Raw genomic sequence first — 19,375 nt, forward strand, 5'->3', positions numbered from 1 at the left:
CAAAAGGTCAGGGTCACAGGCAATCAGGCAGGATCCATGGAACAGGCAAGGGTAACAACAACAGATCAGGCAATAGATATCCAAGAGCAAGTCAGTACAGTACAGGACTGTGCAAAATAATAAACTAATTTGCACTCTTTGCATTGTAACATGGTTTGGCCGGGAGAAAATGTATTCCTTTTTTGCCATACGTTCCTTAATAAATCAGACCCTTTGAGTTTACTTTAACCCTATGGTGTACCTCCTTAAATGTTTCTGAGGTACCCCTGGGTGTTACATTTAGCACAGATTTATAAATTCTGGTGCAAGGTATGCATCTATATTCTAAAGTCTATGCATATTATAATGTGAACACTCAATTTCTCATAAATACCAGTGATACAGCATTAATAGCTGTAGCCTTAGCAATTGCAATGGTGTCCCCACTTCGATCGCGATATGTTATATAGAGTCAGAGTTGCTCGGTCCTTTCTTCCATGACCAGTTTAGTAATTATAGGCTTTCTAATTTGGCACTGCGCAGCACCAAATGATGTCACTGTCAGCGAGCCTGTGAGGATTAAGTATTAATCAGGCCACGCTACAGGGGGATGTAAGGGCCTTTACCTGCTTCACTGGTAGACAAAGTGAACAGGACATATTCAAGTTTAATGATGAAACGCAAAAAACACCTTGGTTTAGCACCAATGTTTTGCTCAGCAATATCCACTGAAGTTCCTCTGCAGATTTGTAGGTGTACTTGTGAGCACAGAGGGTCCAAAGCTACTTCTGCTAAGTCTGCACTGCGTGACGGATGATCTATGATTCCTAAATTACCTCCATTGTGTCTAGACCAGAACATTTTTTACTACAACAAATAAACCCTTTGACCTAATGCAAAGTAGAAATTATTTACATGATTTTACCTGATGAGATAGGAGACCCCAACACCGCATAGAGCCAAGGCAAACACCAACCCAAACACCAAGATGACGATCGATGGTTCAATACCTGAAATACACAAAGAATGTCAGCTACAGCATGGAGGATAAATCTCAGGGTATTTCTACGACAATGTCCATGTAAACTGTGTACAATACATAGTTATTTGCACTAAATGCTAAACCATTGGATTATCAAGTTTCATTCATTTTTTCTTAGAACCAACATGATTAGGAAATAAGTTTGGCACTTTTTCCGGTTGACACAGAAAATACTTGGTACCGGTTGAAAAGGATGAAAGAGAATAAGATAGAATGAGAGAGGGGGAGACGGGTGGGGGGGGGGGGGTGAAGGATGGAGATAATGAAAGTGAAGGGTGGGATGAGAGAGGGAGGAAGAATATGAGAGAGAGAGAGCAGGGGATGAGAGGGAGGGAAGGAATGAGAGAGAGGGAGAATGAGAGAGAAGAGTGGGTAAGAGAGGAAGGGAGTGGGTAAGAGAGTGATAGCATGGGACAGGGATAATAGTGAGGGGTGGGCTGAGAGGGGGAGGCAGTTAATGAGAGAGGGTGGTATGAGAGAGGGAGGGAGAATATCAGAGAGAGCAGAGGATGAGAGGGAGGGAAGGAATGAGAGAGAGGGAGAATGAGAGAGAGGAGTGGGTAAGAGAGGAAGGGAGTGGGTAAGAGAGTGATAGAATGGGACAGGGATAATAGTGAGGGGTGGGCTGAGACGGGGAGGCAGTTAATGAGAGAGGGTGGTATGAGAGAGGGAGGGAGAGAATGAGAGAGGTAGAGAGAGAATGAGAAAGAGGGAAGTGAGAAAGATAGAGGGAGAGAGATAGGTAGGATGAGGGACAGAGGGAGAGAATGTGAAAGAGGGGGGGGGTGAGAGGGGGATGAGAGAGGGAGAGAGAAAATTGGAGAGAGGGTGGATTAGAAAGGCAAAGATAGAGAAACGATGGGATAAAAGAGGGAATAAAAGTGAGAATGACAGTGAGGGGGCATAAGAGTGGGAGGGTGAGATTGAGAAAGAAGGGAGTGATAGAAGTAGAGAGAGAAAGATAGGGGGTGAGAAGATAATGAGAGAGGTTTGGGATGAGAGAGGGAGGGATAGAATGAGAGCAGGGATGGGATAAGCGAGGAAGAGAGAAAGAAGACAGAAAGAGGGAGGTAATCATAAAGAGAGGGAGAGCAAGAGAGAGATATGGCAAATAATATATCGTTTCCCATTAAAAAATTAGTAAGTACAACAGACACATTCATCTCACACCTGTCATGGTCTCCATGTCTAATTTGCTTTATTAAGAATGTAAAGGTCAAGCTACATGTGATTAAATGCTTATATAAACCTAATTATGGCTGAACAGAAAGCCATTGTCATTGAATTATTTTGGACTAGTCCTTTGTGCCACACCTATCTGACTCACTGTGCAGAGAGGAATTTGGGGATTTACTATATATTTGGAAACCTTTGAGCTCCATCCCTGTTTCACAATGAGAGTGGGTGATCAAGAAACGCAACTAAGACATTAGAGGGTCTTAAGTGGGGATAGGAATGATTTTCTATCACCACATTTTACTTAGAAAATATAGCCAGACCAGCTGAATGATACTTGCATGCCCGGCCGTACCGGCTGGTAGCGGTAAGAGGACCCTCACCGCTACATGCATTATTAAAATAAATACAGCAAGTTTACTATGAATTACTCCTGCTATCACCATCCTGAGACGGTGGTAAGGAAATGAGGATAGAAGAGATAGATCTTATGTCTATGGAGGACAGATATCCATTTAGGGTCAAAGTTGCGCTCTTCAAAATATTATTTTGCTGTTCATATTCTGTATAACACATATTAAAAAAAACTGCTTATATTTGCTTGAGGTTTTTTTAAATAGGGGCAAATAATTTGTCTACGTTCCACAAAACCTCACAACGGCAGCTTTGCATTTATACACCCAACGCATTTTGCTCAAGTGAATCTTTTTAATTCCCTTTCAGGTGACGCAGAGTTGTCAACTTAATATCAACAAAATACTTTTTTTTATAGTCTGATACCTTTAGACAGAAATGAAATTATGCATTAGCAAAGCTTTCTGCATTCTGGTTTAATTTAGGACGTTTTATATAGACAAGGGTGGAAAGCGGTATACCAAATTCGGGAAAGGACTGGGAGATCCGCAGGAAGCCCCTGCTCTACTCTTTGAAGCGTTGGTGGGGCCAACACATGTGCTGTGGTACCCTGTCTGGGGATTTACTGTGCACCACTGTGCATGTGTGGGACATGCTCAGAAGAGGCCCTGCTCTGCTCTTCATCCTTGCTAGGGTGACCTGGAATTGCAGAACCACCGTATCTCTGGGCCCAGAAGGGGTCTTACACCCTGCAGCGGCAGTAGTTCATTCACTATATATAGCATAGCAAATTGCAATGACCTTAAACATACTTGAAGCACTGTGCAAACAGAGGCATGGTAAAGTCAAAAAATATACTTGTAATGTGATGTATGGTGAGAAAATAAGCAAACCGAGGGATGAGGGATGTAGGCATTTACTCCTATGCAGACTTTTGCATCATCTTGGTGCTGACCACTGCCAGGGTCTGGATAGGCGGGACGGGGGATGGAAGGGGCGTGCAACCACTGGCTGAGTACACTAAAGGTGTGTTCGCTCTAATGCGGCTCAGACAGACCTGCCGAAATGTTATGAGGCATATGTTTGGCTCCTGCTATAGGGCAGATGCAAGTGGGAGCAGATGATAGTGACTTATCGTAAACCAGGAGCATATGCTGCTGATGCAGAGGCATCTTGAGATGTGCACGGCTTTACATATACTGGCGGAAATACGCAATTTTTCCGTTACTTCCGTTTTGCATCCGACTCTGCATCAGCCCAAATATCCTTATATTTTACTATTACATGTATATAAAAATATTAATCATCACCACCTCGGATGGGAGACTGTTTCATGGATATATCATTATCTTTGTAAATACTGCCTAGTGTCAGTCTCCCGCCTTCACACTATGACAAAAAGGTAAACACTGCCTGCAGAAGGCCCAAATGCCCATTACATATGTGTACCGTGTAGAGCTACATGAACATTATGACAGTGCAGGATATTAGACGTTATGTCACCATATAGCATAATAATATTATCATATTGACACTACAATACCAAAATTTAGCTAGGTAAAGTCAATTTGTTGGAATTCACAATGACGTAGGACCTTAGCTCTGTCTAGCCACACGCTACCTTATTTTTATTTTCCCCATCTATACATTAGGGAAGGGGGAGCACAGATACATGAACAGTTTATTTATCTATGTCCGCCCCCCCTTTCTATAATCACCTATTGATGAGGGAGTCACACTGTGTGCCGACAGGGAAGATGAATCTTTCAGGATTCCCCGTGCACCAAGGCTGTCCGCTCTTATACTGCTAGAAAGCTTTTTATACAGTAGGTGGATTGTTAGTTAATTTTGCTATTATTATTTTGGACATTTTATCAGGGGAAAAATGTCCTCAAAAACTTTCTCCCGAATTGAGTTGCCATCAAACAAATAAATGTTTTTTTAAACATCCTGTAACAACACTCTTTTACTGCAGAAACATGGAGTGGAGAAAGATGCTGGTGGTGGACTGGGAAGAACATGGTGTTGGTGGTTTGGGAGGGGGATGGTGTTGGTGGACTGGAGGGAAATTGGTATAGTGAGGAATATGGCATTGGTGGATTGAGAGAGAATGGTGTTGGTGATTTGGGAGATGTTGGTTTTGGTGTATTGGAAGGTAGATGTTATTGGTACAGGGAGGGAGATGATGTTGGTGGATACGACATGATGCTGGTGAATAGGTAGGGAGATGGTGTTGTTGGTGGATTGTGAGAGAAAGGTGTTAGTGATTGGAGGGGGTTGGTGTTGGTGGATTGGAAGATAGATGGTATTGGTGTATAGGGTGGAAGATTATGTTAATGGATAAGAAGGGAGATTCTGTTGGTGAATAATGAGGAAGATGATGTTGGTGAATTGGGAGGTAGATGGTGTTGGTGGACTGGGAGAAAGATGGGTTTGAAGAATTGGGAGGAAGATGGTATTGGTGTATACGGTGGCAGACGATGTTAGTGGATAGGGTGATGGTGTTGGTGGATAGGCAGGGAGTTGGTGTGGGTGGATTGTGATAGAATGTTGTTGGTGATTTGGGAGGGGGTTGGTGTTGGTGTATTGTAAGGGAGATGGCATTGGAGGATAGTGATGGATATGGTGTTGTTGAACTGGGAGGGACATGTTGTTGGTGAATAGAGAGAGAGATGGTGTTGGTGGACTGGGAAGGAGAATGTTTTTGTGGACTGGGTGGGACATGGTGTTGGTGAACTGGTAGGGACATAGTATTGGTGGACTGAGAGGGAATGTTTTGGTGGGCTGGGAGGGACATATATTGGAGGATTGGGGTGGGATTGTTTTGATGGAGAGAGAAGTAAAAGAGGAGTTAATTCTTAAGCCAGAAAGGGCAAAAGAAGGGAAAGAAGGGGGAGAACGGAGAGAGAAGTTGAACACGCAGTGAACATGTGCTAACCCCAAACCCATACTCGTAAGAGCAGTACATGCAGCTCCCAAGTGGATGGGCCAGCATTGGCGGGTCCCCCACACTGTTGGGCTCCATAGCACCTGCATGGATGGTAGTTCCACCACTGATTTGAATGCCAGTTTGCATTCTGGGGCTTAATATCTCTTCTGATGATGCTGTCAAACACCAGGGAGCTTATTAATATCCTTGCAGACCATGTGGGGGGAAGCAGAGCCCCATAGCAGTATGGGCGGCAGCTACACTAGACCTGATGGGCTCCTTTAACCAACAAACTTCGAGAGGTTATGCCCATAGCCTCAGCTAAGGCAGGTATCATACCAACATACCTGACATTCAGGGAACACTATGACTTCCCAGTAGATATTGAAATGTAGTGTTCAATAAGTGAGCACTATGTCCTATGAAATGTAAATAATATAATTCGATTTTTTAGTTGGATTGTAATTTTTTAATTTATTTCATACTTTAATTAACTCATACAATTTATTTCTTTTTACCTGACTATTTTGTATAGAAACTTTTAAAGTGGCTGCTTGCTGTTGATTTTATATATTTATTTTTTAAGTGCCATAATGTACTTATTTTCTGGGGAGCAGAAGTCTCTTATACCTTCTTCCTCTGCCTATCATTCATGGCCGTAGACACTTCTGATTACTGCCACCCAACAAAGCTCCTGTATTATTATTATTATAACATTAACGTGTTTCCTTTTAGAAGACTCTTGGGTCGCTGTATTTACTAAACTGCAGGTTTGAAAAAGTGGAGATGTTGCCCATTGGTCATCTTCCTCCGTGCGGCACTCGCAGTGCATGTCGGGCATGGCGTCATCACGCCTGCCCGACATCCATTGCGGAGCGCGACGGAGGAGGAGACCATGGAGGGAGCCGGATCGCCAGCTGACCGCAAGGTAAGTATTGTCTTTTTTGTTTTTACAGGTTTTTTTTTTTTTTGCTGCCTCCGATGGGCCCCCCTGAGCTGCAGGGCCCATATATATAATGATTTTTTTTCTTTTTGCATATATAGGGGCCCCGGTGCACTGCTGTGCCCGGGGGCCCAAGATGTTCTTAAGAGGGCCCTGGGCATGGTTCTGTTAGCAGCACAATGAAAGATCACTTTTATAGAATACAGTTATGTAGTCGTTTATTATGTATTGATACACAGACTGCATTCACACATCATAATTCAAAAGTAGGAAATGATCATGTATCAGAGAACGGATACAAAACATTGATTTTTTTTTTTTAAGAGAGGACTTTTTTAAAGGCCAAAATAAAAAAGAAGATATTTCTACATACTAAATAAAGCATTTATAATGGAATATGATGTAAAATTATACTGTCGTTCCATCAAAGACATTCTCAGATTCCTCCACTTTTATAGAACACCCCAACACAGACCTCCCAACATTTAAATCTCCTAAATCGGGATACGGATACGACTCCTCCGAAAGGCTGTGTGGCTGTGACCTGATAAGGGAATGGGGACATCATAATTAGCATGGTCACAAGTCACAACCCTTGGGGCATTTCTTGTGCCTCCTAACCGCTAGGTCACCCCAATCACCCTCCCCTAAAACCACCTTTGAATTGCCGCACACACCAGACACTTGTCTCTGGGGTGTGCAGAATGACCTCACCAAGGGAACGTACTTCCCGCAAGTTGATTTAATCAGGAAGTATGCTAACGAGCTTAGCCACTAATTAAGTGAACAGTTTCAATGGACGGCTGCACATTTAGATATCATATTAGCAGCAAATTGTCATCAACTGTTTTAATTACCAGATTAAACAGTCAATTAAATGCATTCAGATGTGTCTACATATGTGTTTGTTTAGAAAAAGACAACAAGATCCTGTATACATGAGCACAATGGGGTTTATATGCCTTTTTCGCTGGCATTTTAACATGTGATACAAAGAGCATTTCAAACGCCAGTTGGTACATAGCCTAAGGGATTCAGTTACACCCGGTAACCCTGAACAGAGAACGGTTACTGTAAATTTATTAAAACCATCTAGAAAGGAAAAGTGGAGATGTTGACGATAACAACCAATCAGATTCTAGCTATCATTTATTTGTGACAGTCTACTTAAATTATAGCTAGATTCTGATTGGTTGCTATGGGAAACACCCCCATTTCTTCTTGTTAGAAGTTTTGGCAAATTAACCCCTCGGAATCCCGAGCTCAAAGCCACAGGAAATAGAAAATGGATGAAGCTTTAAAACTACTTTTTCAAATTCCGGAGACAAAAAAACTCAAAAACTTAATAAATTGAATATCAAATAGTTAAAAGCTTTTTAGAAAGAGACGTTACATTTTTTTTTTTCACACATCTCAATTGATAGTAAGATGATTTGGAGAGTTGTTTAGTCATTATTTTTCAGCACTAAGGGTTAACTTAAAAGTGAGCAGCAACATTGTTGCAACAGAATAAAATGTAACAGAAGTCCTGGCTGCCTGCCAAGTTCTATAGTGGTAAGTACAGAAGGGAGAGCTCAGACCTCTATTGTTTCAAACTCACTTTACACATGTAATATGAAATCTTAAGCACACAAGTAGCTAAGTAAGGAACAATTTGCATATATTATTATTATTATTATTATTATTATTATTATTATTAATATTATTATTATTACTTCATTGTCATTAACCATTATCAAGACATAATTTCACAAACAACCTTCATGAAATATGGCATTGGTTTTCATTGTATTATACATCATAAGCATGAATTACCTCCTATGCACAGTGTGTCCGGATCAAACCAACAGCTGGAGTCTGCAGGAGGGGGAGTTCCTCCAGGAAACCGTATGGTCTTTCCCAAAAAGCGCACTAAATGAGAAGACATCTCCACCAAGTAGGTTGGGAAGAGTTGATTCATTTTACCATCAGTGTCTAAGACCACAAAATTGCTGAGCCCATTCCCCTTCGAGTCTGTGTACAACATCTGTGTAAATCCGGGGTAATCCAGGTTTTTGGTATATTCCGCCAGGTTCGTTCCTGAGATCCAAGCACCTTGTTTCCAAGCGGTGCTCATGGCTTTGGCCAGTAAGTACATCGAATCATAGATGGTTCCAAACAGAGGTGAAACCTGGTGACAGAGATTTATTATTAGTGGTCAGTAGAATTGTTTAGAAACCGGATATTCCCAAGGATTTATTGAGTATTAACAGCTGTCTTTATCAAATCTCCTATACATTCAATTGGAGACAATTATGAAAACAGGTGCAAGTGAAGGTGGTATTTTCTGATTTTTTTTATTTAACAATCAGGACAAAATGAACCACGCCTCCGACACACCCAAACCAAGCCCATATCTGTCTAAATCACACCCAGCTTCACCAAACCACACCCACACGTCACGCCCTTCTGTATGCTAAACACCAGGGCTTCTTAGAGACATTTTTGACTTTTGGGAGGTATATAATCATCAATGTTGGCCTTTGTATTATAAACTACACTATGAAAACTACTGATTGGTTGCTATGGACTACACAATCTTATGGAAGGGTTTTCAGAAAAGTCCTACAATGTGCAATGTGCCCATACAGGCTGAGGTATCTTGGAACAGGCTAAGTATATTAATGGATTTAAATAATAAACCTTAATGTATCAGTGTAACTTAAAATTATTGTGCACCATAGAAAAATATTACAGCAGTCACAATGTTTACCTCCCAATCCTGAAAACATCAAAGTCTCTCTCACCCATCGAGATCTGCTCCGTCCCAACCCAATATCCATCCAGTACTGCAATGTACTGATTACTGAAATCTTTTATCAATCTGATACTGGTACAAATATTATATATACATTCACCTGTTTACTCAGTAGCTGCAAAGGTTATTAATTGCCTAACTAAATCAATATTAATAAAGAGGGGGTCCATAAGGGCATAATTCTGAATTTTGGGGCCCACATGGAAAAGTTGTCCTGTCCTGAAAGCCTCAAAACATGTATTTCCTTAAGAAATTTAGGTCAAAATGTGATTCCTGTTAAGTCCATGTGTGGAGAATAGAACCATTCAACAACTTTGTCTTATTTTTAATGACTGATTTGTAAAAATCAGAAATCACTGTACAGGGCATCATCATCACCATCATTTATTTATATTGCACCACTAACATCAGTCCCTGCCCTAAATTCCCTAACACACACACACACACACACACACACAGAGACTAGGATAAATTCGATTGCAGCCAATTAACCTACCAGTATGTTTTTGGAGTGTGGGAGGAAACCGGAGCACCTGGAGGAAACCCACGCAAACACGAGGAGAACATACAAACGCCTTACAGATAAAGCCATCTTTGGGCATTAAACTTGTGACCCCAGTGCTGTAAGGCAGAAGTGATAACCACTGAGCCACCAAGCTGCCCTTGCAAAATTATCACGTTCAGAAATATTACTAGATATAAGGATTGTAAAACTCTAAATTGATGCCATGTATTGCTTCACAAAACTGTATTTATTTTACAGTAAAATTATATATCTATTAATTGCAATTAATAACAGTTGTTTCTGGATCAGATGTGCCAGCTAATAGTTAAACACTTAAAAATAGATTCCGTGAAAGAAAATAGATTCCGTCTGTACTAATTATATAGAAACTATTCTTACCAATGATAACAATTTCAGCGTGACAAATTTTGAGCGCATCATTTTAATTACCTAAACTGCCAGAGCCTTAATGGAGTGAACTGAAAACTCTGTCTGATTTTACATACTGCAGTTAAGGTTTCAGTTGAGCAATGTCAATATTAACCAGGCACTCCAAAAACATACTGGTAGGTTAATTGGCTGCTAACAAAACTGACCCTAGTCTGTCTGTGTGTATATTAGGGAATTTAGACTGTAAGCTCCAAAGGGGCAGGGACAGATGTGAATGAGTTCTCTGTACAGCGCTGCGGAATCAGTGGCGCTATATAAATAAATGGTGATGATGATAACTATTGCGGTCGTATTGTCTGTGTGGTTGGATAAATGGACTGTAAGCTTAGCAGCAGTAGAACTGATGTAAATAAATAAACATTCTCAGGACTGCTCTGCTTAATAGGTTCATGATATAAGTAAAAATATTTAATACTTCCTAATTAATCAATTTTGGTGAACTACCCTCCGAAAGGGGATGGGCTTAGCCAGAAAGTGGGTGTGGTTGAGTTGACCATTGCGGGTTTTGGATGAATTGGGTGTGTGGTTTTTATAGAACAGGGGCTGGGTTTATTTTTTGTGTCCGATTTTGCTTGGATAAATGTTGTAAGGTGAGATGATAACAACTACAGCGAGCAGGATATGTTGCCCCCTCTTCTTCATTTCTGCTAAGGTAAGAAGCAGCGAGGGCTGGGGACCCTCTCTTAGGGGGTGTGTGCCTCATTGGGGGGCAGAGGGGCACCTAGGGTGTCAGCAGCCCTTCCGTCAGCCCAGGTTGCAACACTGCTTTTTGATAGATCTCTTCTTGCCACAGAATTTATAATTACAGCAAATTATCCAAGCATGCATAGACAGACACCTCTTTAAAGTCCTAGACCTGAGTACTTGTAGTCTCCTAATTTAGAAACTTTTGGATTCACACAAAGGGCCAATGTGGGTTACGTAAAATATCTGTGATCCCGGAGTTATCCTTTATATATTACTCTGTACTATCACACTTGTAACACATTGCCACAATGTATATTCTCAGCTAATATTTTAAAATGGACACACAACTGTGTTTGCATGCCAGTATATAACCTATTTGCACAATTGAATCCTATGTTTTAGCTAGGCTTCATGCTAATTTGCCCACTAGGGGGCAGTGTGTGTCATTTGGTCACTTACTTGGTGCGGTTCCAGGCGCGTCTTGATTTCTCCCTTTGCCTTCAATTCGGCGAAGACATCATAAAACGACTTTTCCTCGTAATCCATAGTGATGGTCAGCACCGCGTCGTAGGCTTCCTGCAGCTTGCTGTTTTTATCAAAGAGGGATAGTGAGTTGTTCTTGTAGGGAAGGCTGTAAAGCAAAGTGTCGTATGGTACAAAGACGTATCTTCCGTCTGTTAGTCCCATCTCATGCGCTTTGGTTAGAAAGGTGGCTTGTTCTTCCCCTCCAATCAGAACAGAATGCATGCACATAATAATGACTAAAACACAAAAATAACAGAAAAGGTTAACGAATAACGATCTCTGCCAGAGACTAACAATACTACTGATAGGACAACATAAATACACTATCAGGAGACACATATTAGAGGCCCTAAGGGGGGACTCCGCCCTCTTAGACTTCTGTTGTCTAATCAGATTTATTTAAGAACTATCTTGCCTGCTAATTTGGAGGTCCTAATTTGTGATTTCACCTGATTTGTAGGCCTCCGGGAGCCAAATATAACTGGTTATAATGCTCCTTCTCTATGGTATAGTGTTTAGGCCAGGCCTGTCCAACCTACGGCCCTCCAGATGTTGTGAAACTACAAGTCCCAGCATGCCCTTCCAGCTATCAACTGGTTGTCTACTAGAAAAGCATGCTGGGGCTTGTAGTTTCCCAACACCTGGAGGGCCGCAGGTTGGACAGGCCTGGTTTAGGCTGTTAAATACCCTGAAAATTGCAGGCGATTGCAGATGGTACTAAAAATATGTAATATTCAGCAATAAACAATAAGTATTATCAAATCTCACCAAGTCCACGTTCTAATTAGACAAATTCCCATATTAAATTGTAAAGTTATTTTTTTTTAATTAACATTTAGAAACGAATATAGTTTGGTTTCAGAGCTCTTAATTATCTAATTCTAATTCTTAGAAATAAATGATGATTAACATTAAGTTACAGAAAATCGTAAGAGGGTTATCCAGTCTTAGACAACACACCCCTATGCCCACAGTTGGATTAAGAGTTCATGGGGCAGCATACTTTTTTTGGGCACTTGTACATCCTCTATTTGTCAATAAAAGCAAAGCATAAAAAATGGGTTAGGATAAGCTAGGCCCTAGGCAGGTGTCTAGATGGTGTAATTGATGATCTGGCTATAACTCTTCCTCACCTGCCCTCCCCACACTCCCCTCGCCTATAATTCCCAACTGTCCCGATTCAGGAAGGACAGTTATGAATCGAAAAAACCTCCATTTAAGACTTTTGTCTAGAATGCCGCAATGTTGGGATGTGCACTGTCCACAGCAAAGCATCGGTGAACGGGTAGCGGGCTCAACTATCACAGGTAGTGCAAGAGTGTAGTTAGAGGGAAGGGTTGGTGGCGGTCTAGCCAAAAAGCATGTGTTCCATGTCCAAACGGACGTGGCATGCCCACAACGTCATGTGACCACACCCCAATCTCTTTGTGTTTTCCCATTCCAAAACATTGTTTGTTGGTAAACCTTACCTGAAGCACAAAGGGAGCCACATTGCATACATCCCAAGATTCCAGTGCCCGCCATTGGAAAAGGGGGGGTGGCCAGGTCTAGATGGAGGTGTGTCCATGACACAATGGAGACATGGCCATGCCCCCAGGGGGCTGTCTAGCGCTGTAAAACATGTTCTCAGGCGGCATAGAGCCCTAAAATTGGGACTGTCCATCTGAAATCAGGACAGTTGGGAGCTATGATATTGCTTTGTTGAGATGAGCAAAGGGGGTCGCAGTCCGTTCAGTTCTATTTTCTACACAGGAGGTCAGGTGAGACAGAGAACTGGTGGCGAACAAAAACTAGACAATTTAAAATGCCACTGTCAGTTATGTATTAAAGTATCTGAAAAACAACATATAAATTTACTTGTATTACATTTACTGTGTGCTAGAGCTATGTAATTTATTTTATATTCACCCCTTTACATGTCTACAGGAAGCTGATCATCTACTGGGCAGCTGTGTATATCCATGAGCATCGATAAGAGAGGGACCATGTACTACAGGAGCATGCTCAGTGTAACATCCTGTAACATCAAGTGCAAGACACACCGTAGCATGAGTATATATACCGGGATCACTGAATGAATGGTATGTGATGGCGAGACATTCATTTGGTCGACATTCAGAAAGAGAACAACATTAGGTTGACAAATCAAATATCAACAGTATTATTAGGACGACAATTCACAAGGTAGACAGTATTGTTAGGGTGACAATTCACAAGGTAGACAGTATTGTTAGGGTGACAATTGAAATGTAGACAGTATTATTAGATCGACAATTCAAATGTAAACAGTATTATATGGTTACAGTTAGGGTTAGTTTTAGGGATAGAGTTAGTGTTAGTGGGTTAGGGTTAGGGATAGGGTTAGTGGGTTAGGGATAGGGTTAGGTTTGGGGTTAGGGATAGAGTTAGTGGGTTAGGGATAGGGTTAGTGGGTTAGGGATAGGGTTAGGTTTGGGGTTAGGGATAGGGTTAGGGTTAGGGATAGGGTTAGTGGGTTAGGGATAGGGTTATTGGGTTAGGGATAGGGTTTGGTTTGGGGTTAGGGATAGGGTTAGAGGGTTAGGGACAGGGTTAGTTGGTTAGGCTTAGGGTTATGGTTGGGGATAGGGTTAGGGTTAGTGGGTTAGGGATAAGGTTAGGGTTAGGTTAGGCTTAGTGAGTTAGGGTTAAGGATAGGGTTAGGGTTGGGGTTAGGGTTAGGGATAGGATTAGTCAGTTAGGGATTAGTAGGTTAGGGTTGGTGGGTTAGGGTTAGTGGGTTAGGGATATGGTTAGTGGGTTAGGCTTAGGGTTAGGTTTCGGGATAGGGTTAGGGTTAGTGGGTTAGGGATAAGGTTAGGGTTAGGCTTAGTGAGTTAGGGTTAAGGATAGGGTTAGGGTTGGGGTTAGGGTTAGGGATAGGATTAGTCAGTTAGGGATAGGGTTAGGTTAGGGTTAGTAGGTTAGGGTTGGTGGGTTAGGGTTAGTGGGTTAGGGTTAGTGGGTTAAGGCTAGTGGGTTACGGTTAAGGATAGGATTAGGCATATTATTGTAGACACAATAATACTGTCTGCATTTGAATTGTCGACTTAATAATACTGTCTACATTCTAATTGTCAACCTAACAATACTATCTACATTTCAGTTGTCGACCTAACAATACTGTCAATGTCATTATTGTCGACTTTCCAAAACTGTCTATATTATGGTGTAGACCATAGAAACGTCGATCATGTAACTGTCGATCATATGTATCACACCCGAATGAATGATCATATGAGATTAAACTAAGATTACATCCAATCACAGGCAGCCCCACCAACAGCTGTTCTGCACTATGCCTTAAGGAAAATGGTAAGAAATTAAAGGTGGAGAAAGGCAGCTGATTTTCTTAACGATCACTTCAGTGTTAACAATTATACATTAGAAATTAGAGTTGACGCAGTCTGTGCTATTTATGTTAGATTTTTCAAATCTGAATGACAGGTACAATTTAAATACCATAAAGGATCATAATGGAAATGTATTAAAATCTATGAGAACACTATTAAAAAGAGATTTTCCTTTTTTTTTTGAAAAACAGATTAATAGCATTAAATACAAGTGTATTGATCGTCTCTTGGCTCATATTTCCAATATTGGATTTTTTGACAGCTACTTGATGCACTGACTCGCTTCACTTTCAGTGGTCTAAGGAATATATTTTATTTGCATTTATGTATTTATTCATGTTGTTGCTCATACCAGAGCTGCTTCTGTCAAATGTGAGAGATTTTGGCATTTACGGGTTCGGTAGAAAGACGTCGGAAGGAAATATAAGCGTTTTGCAGCCAAAGGTTACACTGAATTGCTTCAATCTTACACTGTGTCAGAGATCGTCAACTTGTCAGTTATCAAAAGTTCATGGTGGACGTTCGGTTCATTTCTAAACAGCTCACATAGCCGTGTGTAGCGCAATTACACTGTCTGTATGACCAGCACTGTAAGAGACTTAGGGGCACATTTATCATTAATCGGCAAAAGGGAGAAATAGTTATCAATCCTTATCGCAAGGATAAGGATTGAACTATTTCTCAAATTTATTAAAAAGGGAACACAGGAACAGCAGTTCCGAAAAACTGCTGTTTCTGTGATAGAAAAAAAATCACACTTACCCCCCGTCTTCGGATGCGCTGTCTCGGGATCTCCTCTTCGTTCCTCTTCTTCCTTCAATTGCGCATGTGCAGTGCACATGCGCACAAAGTCCCCACTCTGTCTCTGCAACTATTGTTGCAGAGAGAGCGCGCTGAGTGACAGGGAGGGATCATGTGATCCCTCCACACATGCGCTGTCCAGCTCTGCTCTTCGGAGCAGAGCTGACAGCAGTGGATTTCTTCAATTCTGATAATGTACGCCAGCCTCAGCTGGCGTACATTATCAAGACGAGTTCCCGGAATTTTTTTTTTTACGGGACTTGTTAGATTGCGGCCAGAGCAGTCACCATTCTGTTGAATGGTGACTGCTCGCAAAAACGATCAGGAGTGCAAAACAGCAGATATCCATGATATCTGCTGCGATGCACCTTTAATAAATTTGCGGAGGGCACATCGGGACTTTAATTCCACGGTAAGTGCACAATAGTGATTTGTTAAATATGCCCCTTACTGAAGACCCCGGTTCAAATCCCAAAGCCGTCTCCTTGTGAGTGGCTTTGTTTAACTGTATTGTAAGCACCAAAAGTTAGATTGTAAGCTCAGATGGGTAGAGCCCAAAAAATGTAGCTTATTTGAACATACCATAATAAAACAACTAAACTATATAATTTAGGTTGCAGTTTATTTGTCACGTTGCGCAAAATAAATTATAACTGTTTGCCCCAGTGACACATTTTTTTTTAAATCGCTCAATCATTATAATCAGGGTCAGTGGTACACGGTGACCCTGGAAAGCGCGGTAGGAGGGCGAAGTGCAGTCACTTTGGTGCATGTGCTGTAGAGTGCTAAATCCAGGACACAAATCCAGGACACCAGTTATACTCTGCAGTGGGAGCAATTCTGCTACCCCAATGTAGCGTTGCCCACACCCTATACCATCTTAAAAAAATTCTGGGGGAAATATGTTGGGAGAGAGTATAAATACATCACCACAATCGGTGTCCTTGGTTCATACACCCCAACTGTCTCAAATCAGGTGGGTGCACAATTAGTGGCGCTATATGAATAAAGGATAATGATGATGATGATGTATGAATGTGGCAGGTCCTGATTCTGGGGAAGTCTCCCGCCACCCAACAACCTGGAACTTTGTCCAGACTGCCTGGAATGTTGGAAGGTATTTCAGAAGCGCTAGGCACACTCTGCGGTGACATGACCACGCCCCATAGATTGTGTTGCCACGCCCCCACCATGAGATGGTCACGCCCCCTCCCTGCAGTGTCCTGATTCCCAAAACTGGAATTGGGGAAGTTACGTTGCTTGTATTTCCAAGTAGGCTAACTGGCCACGTTCCTAGACCGGCACATTGAAATGTATTTATGTCAATTTGAAGTGCTGTTTTTTCATTTTGATTTATTTATTTTTCCCTGTAAAGCTAATGGAACGGATAAGGGTCAAAGGTACGTGAGATCAAAGTACTGATCTAGGGCTTATTCACTCACAATGCCCTGGACACTGTTAAGCCTAAGGGGTATATTTACTAAACTGCGGGTGTGAAAAAGTGGAGATGTTGCCCATAGCAACCAATCAGATTCTAGTTATCATTTATTTATTTAGAACATTCTACACCATAACCGCTGGATTCTGATTGGTTGCTATAGGCAACATCTCCACTTTTTCAACCCCGCAGTTTAGTAATTATAACCCTAAGTAGCTCCCTGGCTATGCCTTATATCAACATCTTTGTAGAGCTTTGTATTCTCAAATGGAGAAAAAGCTTTTTTCTTTTCACCATGATAGTTTCTTGCTGAAAGTTAGCATTAGTTATTTACTTGGAGGAAGGGGGGGTTACATTTTTTATGTATAAAAGTTATTTAATAACTCAGCTGTCTTGGTTGAAACATAATTTTTTTTGCGTCACTATAAGCGGCAATAAAAAAAAATCTGCCTTAATGTTTAAATGTTATGAAACTCCTTTTTTTGTTTTCATAGAATGAATGAACCATTATTGTATGCTTGGTAACGTTTAGATTTGCCATTGAAAACAAAATTTAAATTCTGTCCCTTAGGGTTGTACATTTTATTGCATGTATCATAATACTTATTGCGCACTATACCTCTACAAACTGTCCATACACTGTATAGGATGGTCTGCTCCCTATAACAGACACCAATGACTCTAAGCTGAAGCTTTTTATATAACACAGAGAATAAGCCAGGTGCTCCAGTATCACATTATTACACAGTACACGGCTGTATTTGACTTTAATAAATATCTTCTACAACTTAGCATTTATTTTTCCCTACACCTGTCCTCAAATCCATCAGCTGATGGTCCAGCTGGGTGACTTGTTTACTGGATTGAGGTACTGGTCAGCCCTGGACAAAGAACAAATCATTGGCCCCTAATAGCTTAATTAATTAATTGAACAACAATTAAGTAAGGGAAAGAGACAGGGCTAAGTTCGGGAGCAGACAATACGACACAATGGTACGGGTTATCTGTAGGTCCACTTATAGATATGAACCTGATTACATAACCTTACTGATAGATATTAACCTCCCTTAACGAGATCTAAGGAGACATAGACTGTGCCCAATGAGAAGTTGAGGGAGGAAGTGGTGTATAACATCTCAGAGGATTATCTGTAGGGACCGTAATTGACTGTACGGGTGTTGGGCTTTGTTGTCTATCAGGGGTCCGAGCAGTAAATAGGAGACTGGTCATACTTCAGGGATAAATTTACTGAATGGGTGGTAGTGACCGGGTGTAATATGTGTTTGACTATGATGGTAGAAGTAGACACATGAGATGGTGTATGAGTGGAAGGGAACAAAATGAGGATGTCTGGAACACACGGCACACTATTAATGTGCTATATAAAGGAGGTCACAGTGGGTCTTGAGCTCCTCAGGAGGGGTTGCTATACTTCGGGAAGAAGCACATGGACTTTGGTTGCGACCCAACAAGTTGTGCTCAGAGTCAGCACTGTCATCCACTAGATGCTTCTTTTTGGATGCCCAAATACCCAATACAAGGACTTGCCACCTGCCACCTGGTTTTATTATTTTGGTGATACTACATGGTACTTTATGCCCTATGGTCCTGATTTAGAGTCAGCAGTAAATCCAGCTAGATGGTGCAATGTTGCGCCTTGGCAAAACCGTGTCATGCGGCAGTGGAGCAAATTTAAGTTGAGAGGACAAATTTACAGTTGCGGAAGGTGATGCGTCCTAGCTGAACTCTAAATCACAGTTTTAAAAAATGGTGAAACAGAGAAACATAGAAGTCGACGGCAGATAAGAACCACTCTGCCCATTTATTAAACTATGGTAACCTCAAACACTATTGATACTTAGTTCTTTGTAAGGATATCCTTATGTCTATCCCAAGCATGTTTAAATTGCTCTACTGTATTATCCTCTACCACCTCTGATGGGAGGCGATTCCACTTATCCACTACCCTTTCTGTGAAGTCATTTTTCCTAACATTTCCTATGAACCTAATTCCCCCCAGTGTCAGTACATGTCCTCGTGTTCTAATACTTCTCTTCCTTTGTAGAATGTTTCCCTCCTTTTATATATATATGAAAGTTTCTATCATGTCGCCCCTTTTCCCTTCTCTGCTCCAAACTATACATAGTAAGATCTTTTAGTCTTTCTGGGTAATTTTTGTGACGTAGGCCATGCACCACTCTTACCCAATATTTGATTGCTATAAAGACAGGCAGTTTTTTCCCTGCATACAAAAAAATTGCATTTGCACCCTTGATATCACAACATGGATTGTCCAGATTTGCAGCTTTCAGTTGCATTTACTTGTGACTCTTAATGAGGTCTTATGTAGTTAGTAGAAAATAAATGAATCAAGGTTG

General features: G+C 41.3%; 1 protein-coding gene across 2 annotated transcripts in view; it reads right to left on the reverse strand.

Annotated features, from left to right (window-relative positions):
• Positions 1-19,375, reverse strand: part of LOC142140737 (retinal guanylyl cyclase 2-like) — an 82,028-nt gene that overhangs the window by 47,812 nt on the left and 14,841 nt on the right. For both annotated transcript variants that reach the window (XM_075198575.1, XM_075198574.1), the window contains exons 3-5: positions 11,322-11,623; positions 8,239-8,593; positions 905-989 (exon numbers count right to left, since the gene is read on the reverse strand). In XM_075198575.1, coding sequence (XP_075054676.1) covers positions 905-989; positions 8,239-8,593; positions 11,322-11,623 — 742 coding nt within the window. The remainder of the gene's footprint in view (positions 1-904; positions 990-8,238; positions 8,594-11,321; positions 11,624-19,375) is intronic.

Source organism: Mixophyes fleayi, chromosome 2 (assembly GCF_038048845.1).
Source record: "Mixophyes fleayi isolate aMixFle1 chromosome 2, aMixFle1.hap1, whole genome shotgun sequence".
Lineage (NCBI taxonomy): Eukaryota > Metazoa > Chordata > Amphibia > Anura > Limnodynastidae > Mixophyes > Mixophyes fleayi.